The 11695-nt window shown below is 40.6% G+C and overlaps 1 protein-coding gene across 5 annotated transcripts in view; it reads left to right on the top strand.

The window, feature by feature from the left end:
• The first annotated feature begins 1898 nt into the window (after positions 1-1898).
• The window catches only part of LOC109874017 (potassium channel subfamily T member 1-like), an 80348-nt gene continuing 70551 nt past the window's right edge, over positions 1899-11695 (top strand). For all 5 annotated transcript variants that reach the window (XM_031806618.1, XM_031806624.1, XM_031806611.1 and 2 more), the window contains exon 1: positions 1899-2307. In XM_031806618.1, the coding sequence (XP_031662478.1) occupies positions 2159-2307 (149 nt within the window). In that variant the 5' untranslated portion in view covers positions 1899-2158. The remainder of the gene's footprint in view (positions 2308-11695) is intronic.

Here is an 11695-nt window from a genome sequence, read left to right as displayed (position 1 = left end):
TGACCCTCTCCCAAAATGCCTATTATCTGTAATCTGCTGACTGTTCAATCTTCTAACAACACTACAGTACAGTATATGTTTTTATAGCTAGTGTTTTTTTTGTTGTCACAAACTGTGGTAGTGTTATTTGTGCTATATATTGCTGTTTTCCAAAAAGGTACATGAAGCGGAGGTAATTTGAAATCACTTTCTGGCAATTATTGGCCTTGACTATGTATAAAACCCAATAGTAGCCCTTGCACCAGAGTGATTTCCCTTTGATCTAATGGCAATAGCTCCTGGTTAGGAACATTGACAAAGCATCAACTTATCCTAAGAGCCATATTTGGCTAAAAAATACTACTGATCATTCAGTTGTGTCTGTCTGCTCCTTGTGGTAAACTGCTGCTCCTGCTCAGCGTCTGCTGGAGGTATGGCTGTTGTTCTCTCCATCACCACAAGGTGACTCTGTGGAGACTGAGTATGGTCCTCTCCTCTGTTTCCTCCTTTGTTTTCTTCCTCATCCTTTTTCCATCCTTCATTCTAAATCGTTTCTTTTCTTGCACCCCCTTCCATCTCCATCACTTTTTTATTACATTACCTATATCATTTTCTTCCCTTACTGGACTCAGTCCTCCTTCACCTTTCTTCTTGCAAATTGCTTTTCCTGGAGTTGCTTTCTATTGATCATTCTAAAGTGTTTGTGACAGGCTGTCTTTTTGTCTTTCCTTGTATTATCCTCTTCACTGTAGGACAACATAAAAGGATTTGAGGGTTCAGTAATTTTGGATAATATACTGTAGGCCATGGTGAGGAGTGGAGGTTCCATTTTTGTTTTGGTGTTATAAATGAGCTCCTATATTAAGTGCATACAAGCTTCCTAGTGTTATGTTAATTGCAGTGCACCTGTTCATGTGCCTGTGGCTGTTGGTCTGGTGGTGCCACATCAGGTGTTGTGTCTACACTGTAAAAGACTACTCACTTTAGATGAGACATGGGAGTGATTACTGATTATTGGAGTGTCAGATCTGGTGGCAACTGCAAGCTTCAAGCTTTACTGAGATTTCACAGTATGAATAAGTCATCCATCACTCTTGTTTTGTAAACAAATAAACCTCACCTCAGTGATCCTATGCATTAAAAACCTCTTAAGGATCCGCCCATTTATTTCCAATTTTCGCCTAAAATGACATACCCAAATCTAACTGCCTGTAGCTCAGGACCTGAACATGGATATGTATATTCTTGATACCATTTGAAAGGACACACTTTGAAGTTTGTGGAAATGTGAAATGAATGTAGGAGAATATAACAGATTAGAGCTGGTAAAAGATAATACAAAGTTAAAAAATATTTATATTTTTTTGTACAATCATCTTTGAAATGCAAGAGAAAGGCCATCATGTATTCATCCAGCCCAAGCGCAATTTAGATGTTGTCCACTAGATGGCAGCAGTGTAAGTGCAAAGTTTTAAACTGATCCAATGACCACTGCATTTCTGTTAAAAATGTTGTATCAAGACTGTCCAAAGTGCCTAATTGGTTTATTAATAACTTTTCAAGTTCATAACTGTGCACTCTCCTCAAACAATAGCATGGTATTATTTCACTGTAATAGCTACTATAAATTGGACTTACAATAATTTAATCTTTCTGCAAATAACAGATATGTCTATGTCCTGGGAAATGTTTGTGTTTACTTATAGAGGTTATTAATTCATAATGGGGTAAAGGCACTTTAAACTACAAAACTGTTAATACACATATTTTGGTGCACAGAATGACAGCTGTGGCAATATGCAGTGATCAAAATAAATCTTTGATTTTACACCCCCCTTTGAACATCTTGCAAGTTATGTAACAATTAGTACAGCTACACTAGCAACAGAAGCAAACGTCTACTGGGTAGAATGGTTTGATGACGTCTGGAGGCTGGGATGCAATGGACCTCACATCTGCAAAGGATGGAGTGCTGCTCAATAACAATCTCCCAGCACTTTCTCACATGATTGTGTGATGCAGAAAGGAATGGAAAGCAAGTCTACCTCGGTCTATATTGCCGCAGAAGTGCGTTCAGGATGCAGTTTTGAATTTCAGTCGCTCCATAGGCTGGTATTGACAGCAGAGGGGTAACATATTGGTCATTCTCGGCTGGGGGTAACTTGGGAGAGGGTGAACGATGGCAGGCGCTAAACTCACGCCATCTCCTTCGGAGATAGACCCAGACGTCAAGACCGAGGCGACGAAAACACCGGAGGAGCCGACTTGGGTCAACCCGTCGAAGCCGATACGAACGATGGGCTCTTTTGGGAGTGATGCTGGGCAAAGGTACCGCACATTGACCCGCATGAAGCCGCTGCATGTCTCAGACTAAGAGCACCAGTTCGATATCAAACCCGCAGCATCCTCAAACCCGTGTGGTGCTTCAAGCGCGCAGCGCAAAGCGCAGTCAAATTGTTTCCCATATAAGCTATTTATTATTATATTTAGGCAAAGGGTATGAATTGACCTATGTAATGATACATTCGTATCGAATATATAGCCTACATTCCTTAGTCGATTATATCCTTTGCAAAAATGAAAATAACAAATCGCGATCTCTGTTTTCCAGTCTGTTGATAGGTTAAGGCTATATTGACACATGTTATGCGCGATTTATGAAACTGATTTATGACGGATTGTCAAAGCTGACTGCACGCAATGGCACTGTTTGTTACATTTGCGGAAATTGGCACTGTATGTGCCACCCACTTGTGAATAATATTTTTTCTTAGCCTCCTGTTTCGGTTTTTCTGGGTTTTTCTTTATGTCTGCAGTTTGATTCCTGTGCATCGCTTACATAACTCCGAGGATGCTGCGGCTCTTTATAGACCGTACAATTGCTTTATTGGTTGCATGGAGGATATTAACACATTTGTATTGATATTTTACTCATTCAAGTGATTTAATCGATTTCAATTTCCACGATAGACATTTACTTTTTAGTAAATTAGCAGACGCTCTTAACCAGAGCGACTTACAGGAGCAATAAGCGTTAAGTGCCTTGCTCAAGGGCACATCGACAGAGCCCTGTCGGCTCGGCTCGGGGATTCGAGAATTCTAACCAGAAACCTTTCAGTTACTGTCTGCTTTCAAATGCAAACCACAGGGGATTATGTGTGTGTGTGTGTGTGTGTGTGTGTGTGTGTGTGTGTGTGTGTGTGTGTGTGTGTGTGTGTGTGTGTGTGTGTGTAGCCTAGGCTACATGTGTGCGGGAGCACATCAGCCTTACCTTCACTCCCCAGCCAAGTCACATGAGATGCTTCTCTCTGAATGGGACTGCACGGTTTCATTAAGGGGGAGTATATGCAGGCAGCCTCTGTTGGCCTGCCTGAATAAAAATCAGTATGGGTGTTAAAATGCTCTCTTTAACATTCTCATCCCTTCTCGCCGTTTCTCTTAGCACTTTACTGCATAATTCAATTAAGGATGTTGGTTGGGCAGAAACTTGAAACAATGTTTTGAGTCTGCTACAGTATTTTTGCTGTGTAGCAAAATCCAGAGGGGAAAGGTAAGGTTGAGCTTGATGCGGGGTGTTAAATCTTTCAATAGTTGCAGAGAGTTCTGCCAAGTCAATACAGTTAATTACAGCAGTTTTAACGTCATTAACAGTTGCATATCCCTGTAATGTTTAGTTCTGACATTTATGCACATTGGAATCCACTTACCTGTGATTTTCCAATGTCACTGACTTCATTAACTATTCAGAAACATTGACACACGTATGTTAACCGTTTTCTGTATACCATTACAACAATAATTATGTCAAAGCGAATGCAATATTGCTGAGGCCATAGTATACTGCCTTACTGCCTGTGAAAATAAGACAGTATAGTCTGTAGGCAGTATATGTTTCTCTTTCAAAGGCACTAGCTCTCATCAATAATACAGACTGAGGCAGAACTCAAGAGGCCCACTGCTGCACCAACAGCAAAAATGCATCAGGGTTGCCTACCCCTTGTTTTGGAGTCTAAAGTAAAGTACTGTAGCTGGTATACCATAGAGCAGGGGTAGGCAACCCTGGTCCTGTGGGGCCACAGGCACTTCATGTTGTTGATTTAACGTGAAAATCTGAGGCCCACACTCTATCCTAACACGCAAATATAGAAAATGCGCTGTACGGTCAGAGATGGTGGAACTTTTTTTGACAGGCCTTTTCAGATATATCTGTTTCTGCTTATAATTTCCAACATTTATGTAGACTATTTGTTAGTCAGTCTATTTGTTAGGGATTGCAGGAGCGTAGTGGTTAGAGTGTTGGGCCAGTAACCGAAATGTTGCTCCATGGAATCCCGGAGCTAACAAGGTAAACATCTGTCATTCTGCCCCTGAACAAGGCAGTTAACCCACTGTTCCCCGGTAGGCCGTCATTGTAAATAAGAATGTGTTCTTAATTAACTGACTTGCCTGGTTAAATAAAAATATGGTGTGGGGTGCTTCGCACCCTCACTATAATTAGATACATGCAGCTTTTCTTCTGTTATTACTAGAACGCTAAATATATTCTTGCTCACCAGAATAATGTCATAAATAGATATGCTTCAATCCAGTTGACATCGGAAAGTTTGTTTTCTCTTTCTATTTCATCTCTGCTTCTCTCGCGCAGCAAAGACATTTAGAGAAAGTGCAATAGGCCTAACTCTAAAACAACGAGAAAGCCTTTCCATGCAAAACTTCATCCGTTTGACCAGTTTTAAGGAAATTAAAAGCTGTTAAAATGACTCAAAATGCTTGTTTATAAGATTTCAGTTCAGCTTGGATGCCGCGCCTTCATTCTCTCAACATCCTATAATAAAATAATATTTCTCCACTCCTGTTCCTGATTAAAAATGTAAATTTGGTGTATAATTTTACTGAAAGAAATGCTTAATTCTGCAGGAGTTAATATCATATTAGGTCAGAGTTTCCCAAACTCGGTCCTTGGGACCCCAAGGGGTGTACATTTAGTTATTTTGCCCTAACAAAACACAGCTGATTCAATTTGAATTCCCCCTCTTGTGACTGTCGAATTTGTATAGCGCCTCACAATCATCATACATAACATACATATCATCCTCTTTCACCACTTCACCAAATCTTTTCCAAACATTAGACTACTGTTCTGGTCCTTTCTTCTATTTATTTTCAACAGTAGAAGCTACCGGGCCTCTGCAGATCTTCTTCTCCGGTCTGCCCTGCCTACTTTCTATCCCCTGTTGTTGTTTCCCCATGCTGTCAGCCTTAGGCTCAGAGACAGAGATGATTGGGAAGTTTAAAGAGCCCTGTGTGTGTGTGTGTGTGTGTGTGTGTGTGTGTGTGTGTGTGTGTGTGTGTGTGTGTGTGTGTGTGTGTGTGTCCACGTGCTAGTGATGCACGGGTCAGCTGTTTCCACCGCGCCTGCCCGCAATTGCTAATAACACAACTGCCGGACTATATGTGAAAATCTGAGGCCCGCACCCGACCCTAACCCGCAAATATAGATAATGCGCTGTACAGTGAGAGATGGCGGAACAATTTTTTGACAGGCATTTGTACATAGGCCTATGTTTCTGCTTATAATTTCTGACATTTTAGTAGGCTATTTGTTAGTCAACTTGTCTATAATTAGATAGATGCAGCTTCTCTTCTGTCATTACCTGTTGCCCTAGAATACTAAACAAACCCTTGCTCACAATAATAAAAGTCATAAAACATTGATAGAATGAATTCTTGAATCTAGTTGACAGTGGTAAAGTTTGTTTTCTCTTTCATCTCTGTTTCTCTCGTGCAGCAAATACATTTAAGGCCTAATGAAAACCCTCAATATAGCATATCGATATGAATTGCGCAAGAATGATACATTTATGGATTTTTAATGCATTGTTTTCTCTATATTCAACACGTCTGCCCGCCACGCACCCACCCTTCATCCACGCAGATATAACCACTGGGACTGCGGGTTATGAGTCAACCCTTGCATCACTAGTGTTTGTGCATGTGTATGTGCATTCATGTGTGTGTGCTTGCGTGCAGGGACAAGATAGTGTTCCTCAGATGATTATGATAATGGTGGTTATGACTCTAAGCCCATGCAGCTTAATATACTCACAAAAGCCTCAGAGTCATCGTGCACTGATCTAAATACACTGGAGTGGGAATGAGAGTAAACAGCACAGTTTTCACTGAATAGCCTACAGTGTTGATTTACTGCTGCGGCATGGAATGATAAACTCAGTAGAATATAGCAGAGATAGTCTGAGTCATTTGTAATATCCGTTATCATATTAGATAGTCAAACAGCACATCACGTTAGATAGTCTGGTGTGCTGATCTTTCATGCATTGATCTTGCATGAAATCCAAAGGGAAAGGGGGATACCTAGTCAGTTGTACAACTGAATGCATTCAACTGAAATGTGTCTTCCGCATTTAACCCAACCCCTCTGAATCAGAGAGGTGCGGGGGGCTGCCTTTAATCAACATCCATGTCGAGGCTCTCATTTGCATAATAGTGTCCATATAATTTAATTTGACACTTATATTTTACATGTCCCTGTATTGTGTGAAAAACATTTTATAGTATAAAAACGTTAAATTACTGTATCTGTGACTGCAAAAAAAATCCCACTTCCCATCACTTTTAATTCACTTCCTTCCTTCGGACAGAAAGGATGCTGTCAGTCAGCCAGTCAGAGTTCTCCATGGGAAGGCAATGAAACATGATTAGCGTGAGACCTGTCCTCTACGTGCTGTGTTCAGCTCCAGAGAGCATGGAAGTAAGAAGAGATGGAAGGAAGGAGTGAGAATCCATAATATGACCCATCTCCATTGACCCACCGCTCCATTCCTCCACACTCCTCACTGTTTAGTTATTCATTACGGCATTATTTAAATGCCTAGGAACCCCCTCAGTGGCGTGCTAGGATTCTTCCCGGTACATTCATACCAACAGCTGGTCCGAAGGATGTAGGATGTAAACAAACAGTGTAACCAAGACTTACAGTAAACTAATATAGTAGTTTTCTTTCCAAGGATACAGGAAGTTGATACTGTAAGATCTTGTTCTTTTATACTGTAAAATATTTGTACGATATTCTGATTATGGGACTATTATGATTATGGGATTGTAGGATTAATAGTACTCGCTTCCAAAGCATGTACCTTATATCATGAAATTAAAAAGATAGATTCATTGTGTGCATCTCTATCCCTATAAAATCCATTGAGATGTTACTCAGGTTTGATACATTAGGGATAAATCATAATTTATATAATGGTTATGGGAATATGCTATGTTCTATGCTTCCAAAGTCTGTCCCTTAATGTTGTGAAACCAAAATATTTTTTTTGCAACTGTATCCATATAGACCGCAAAGGGTGATTGATTAGGTTTTTACCCTAGCACTACACATCTGACTCAAATAATTCAAGCTTGATGATGGGCAAAAAACGAAATGTGCATCCCTTGGGGTTCCCAGGATCGAGTTTGGGAAACGCTGCTATAGATGTTACTCAGGTTTGATACAGATCATGAAAAGATCAATTGTGTGCACTCTTTCAAACTCTATTGAGATGTAACTCAGATGGATTATACGAAGCTATAGGTATAGAAAAACGTAATACTTTAGCTGAATTCCCTCTCCAGAATCCTCCGCGATCCTCATCATTAGGTCTTTATCTTCACACCAACTCACCCATTCCCACACGAAAAAATACTATACTAAATACTATACTATGGTATAAATACTATAGTAGGTCGCTGGTTCGAATCTTCGAGCTGACTAGGTGAAAAATTTGTAAATGTGCCCTTGAGTAAGGCACTTAACCTTAATTGCTACGTGTCTGCTAAATGACAAAAAGGAATGGCTTGATGCTCTGGGCTCAATAGTAATAACAACTTTTGTCTAGGGAATGGCTGGAGGATGCTGATGACGGATTGCAGGGGGATTTGTTGCTCTGCAGGCCGAGGCTGCTGCTTTTCTAATTGAAATGAGGAGAGTGCTGTGCTTGAAAAGACAACGCAATGTTCTTTCTCTTTGTTAGTTCTCTGCCTTAGTTTAATCTCTTACAACCTCACCAATCCTCTCTTAAGCCCCCTGTACCACAATAATTTATTATGTATAGGCTTCTCCTATTCAGCTGTTGTTCAATGTAGGGCCACTACTATCATCATTCACACACTGTATGTTGTGCCAGTCATTATCTATTAGTACAAATTGGACATACAGTTGGCAGATTATTTTTCTTTTTTGTAAATGCAAAAGATATCCCCATAACTCATGCGCACTTTTTTACATTTTATTTTTTAAATTTTTTTTTTACCCTGTTTTCTCCCCAATTTCGTGGTATCCGATTGTTTAGTATCTTGTCTCATCGCTACAACTCCCGTACGGGCTCGGGAGAGACGAAGGTTGAAAATCATGCGTCCTCCGATACACAACCCAACCAAGCCGCACTGCTTCTTAACACAGCACACATCCAACCCGGAAGCCAGCTGCACCAATGTGTCAGAGGAAACACTGTGCACCTGGCAACCTTGGTTAGCGCGCACTGCGCCCGGCCCACCACAGGAGTCGCTGGTGCACGATGAGACAAGGATATCCCTACCGGCCAACCCCTCCCTAACCACGCCCCACGGACCTCCCGGTCGCGGCCGGTTACGACAGAGCCTGGGTGCGAACCCAGAGTCTCTGGTGGCACAGCTGGCGCTACAATACAGCGTCCTTAACCACTGCACACCCGGGAGGCCTCAAGCGCACCTTTTTAATAAATCCAAGAGCACCTTTCCAAGGGGTTACCTAGTTAAAATACAGGAGCTTGTTAGTTGATTGGACTCAATGCTGTATTTTTTATTCCTTTAGTGGGAGGGAGAGCATGAACCAAGTTATTATCCAGGATCCCTTCTGGGATGTCTTCTTATCAATCCATCTCTAATCCATTACTCTATATCTGTGCTTAAATTGGCTATTTACTCAATTTAATAGAAATGTTGGTTGCACCTTTAACTGTGCCCTGATTAGCGTACTACTTAATCATCAAGATCTTAGAAGTTAACACACAACTCCATTAGCTTCAGTATACTCATAGCAGGTGTTACTGAAGCTAGCTACGGTGAGCTCCAAAGGTATTGGGACAGTGACACATTTGTTGATGTTTTGGCTCTGTACTCCAAAGCTGACTATGAGGTTAAAGTGCAGACTAGACTATCAGCTTTAATTTGAGGGTATTTTAATCCATATCGGATGAATCGTTTAGAAAGTACAGCAGTTTTGGAACATAGTCCCCCCCCATATTAGGTGAACAAAAGTAGTGGGACAAATTCACATATACAAAGTTATAGATGCACAAATATCAATCCCCTAAAATGCTAACCTCCCCTGTTATTGTAATTGTGAGAGGTTAGCATATCATGGGGATATGATATTTGTGCATCTGTAACTTTCTCACTCATCATTGTTCACGATTAATTCAGGAGTATCCGTAATCATGGTAGCATCAATATTAAATGTAGAAGTGTTTAGAAACATATTATATTCTTATTTACAATAAAAGTTACTCCAAAATGACACAATACATTATTTACCATTAATTTCTATCGGGCACAGAATAATCTGGAACACTACCAAAACAAACAGCAAATGCATCAAACACATTTATACATTTGTAGAGTCACACGCTTGATGTGTGCTTGATCTATGCATATGGACCAAATACTTCACTTTTTACTACTTTAATATACATATAAATGAATTTGAATGAACGGTTCACTCGATATCGATGAAAATACCCTCAAATTAAAGCTGACAGTCTGCACTTTAGCCTCATAGTTGTTGTATCATTTCAAATCCCAAAGTGCTGGAGTACACAGTCAAAACAACAACAAATGTGTCACTGTCCCAATACTATTGGAGCTCACTGTATAAAGGGAAGTGCATCTGAAATCTCCATCTCTTGGGTTGTGTTTGTGCTTATTTCTAGCATCTTAATATAACTGTTCAGTTATGATTTCCTTTCCTTTTAGCAACTCTGGCTTAATGAGCAGTTTTAAAAGTCAGCTGCCCCTTAGAACCAACTTCTCTGCTTTTAAACGGCCTATGTGGCATCGATATGAGTCAGAAACATTAATTCTAGTGTCAAAATTGACTACAAAGTGTAAATAGGATAATTCCAGTCTCGTCCAAAACTGATTTTTCTAATTGAGTTTGTCACTATTTCCTGGAGGGTTGAGTATGGATTACGATCGTGCCCACTTGCCCAGTGCCCACTAACACGAGAGAAGTAGCTGTGCTGCACACTCCATCCAAACATAGCAGACAATACCTCCAAGAAGTCAGACAGACCTGCACATTACACAGCGCCTCAGACTTCTTTAAATAAGACAACACGTCGTCAAGGCTATGTTGACATAACCCTTGGTTCTAAGCGTGGTCATTTGCTGATGTGTTTGATAGTGTCAATCACTCGAGTCTGCCACTTTTTGGTGCAAAATGAGAATTGAGATGATCAGTTTGCACTTGTATCCCAACTACAATGTCTATAATCCAAAACCCTGTTTTTTTAAACATGATTCCCTATTAGACACCACAAGACAGACGAACACTCTGATAATAGATAGTGAGACAGTTACAAAAAACTAAAATGCACCGAAGCATGCTAGCTACTAACGTTACTTGCTAGCTTAATTGACAAACAGAGTTGACATTTAGCTAGCTAGCAAGTGATTTTGAGCACTGATAGACAGCGTGTAACTTATGCTTTATTTACGATAGCTTGACAGTTTGCAGATGATGAAGTTGCATACATGTTAATGTTCTCAAAAATCAGTCCTGAGCGCGCAACCATACCTTCCCGACTCGATAGACTGTATGCACTGCGCTGACTAGTTTTTATGCCATTTTTTAAACTTGAGAAATACTGCACCAAACACCTTCGCTAGATGTAAAAATTGCGTGACTAAGACCTCATTGGCAAAAACGTCTAAATTAATGACAGATGTCTTGATTTATCCTAAATTATTTTGGACTATTTTAAGGAATTGCCTATGTTGTTACTATGGTGACTCGGGGGGCAAACAACAGTATCCGCCAGTGTATGCAAACATAAAACACCCACATCAAACTACACCTCCAAGACAACTCTTGTTTGGTTTAATTCAATGTCCACTAGCATTTCTCAATCAGCAATCTTCAAAACGAGGCCAAATCAGGGAGTACAGTCATCCTTTAACGTGGTCCCCATGGCAAATTATGTCACAATTGTTATCATTAAAGCTGTGTTCTGGAGCGGAAGCAGTTGCTCATCAGTTGACTTGAAAAGCGAAGTAGCCCCCATGGAAGCGTTGTCGTGATTGGTACGTTGTGAGTTCCTACCCGCAATCCCTACTTTGACAGTCGAGTGGAGCTAAAAGCTGCCATTAACATTCAGGAGGGTGTATATGTCTGTGCATGCGTGTGCATCCTTACAAACACTAAATGCCTTACATGTTTAAGTCACTGTTTGTCCCTTTGGATTATAAGGACAGAGTAATTCCCCAGAGGTGTTGGCAGAGGCAGGTGTGACTTCAGGATGGGTGTAGTTAAATGCCCTACTGGCAAGCTTCCACTTTTGGGAAACGGAATCAAAACTACAAGTTCCAGCATCCCTCTAAATTACTGCAGAGATTCATGTGGCCCCAAAACATTTCAATAGGTCCTTGAGGGAACAAGTGACAGAGGATTCAG

This window comes from Oncorhynchus kisutch, linkage group LG3 (genome assembly GCF_002021735.2).
Source record: "Oncorhynchus kisutch isolate 150728-3 linkage group LG3, Okis_V2, whole genome shotgun sequence".
NCBI classification, from domain to species: Eukaryota; Metazoa; Chordata; class Actinopteri; order Salmoniformes; family Salmonidae; genus Oncorhynchus; species Oncorhynchus kisutch.
Note: the sequence above shows the minus strand (reverse complement) of the source record. Positions and strands in the feature narration are given on the sequence as shown.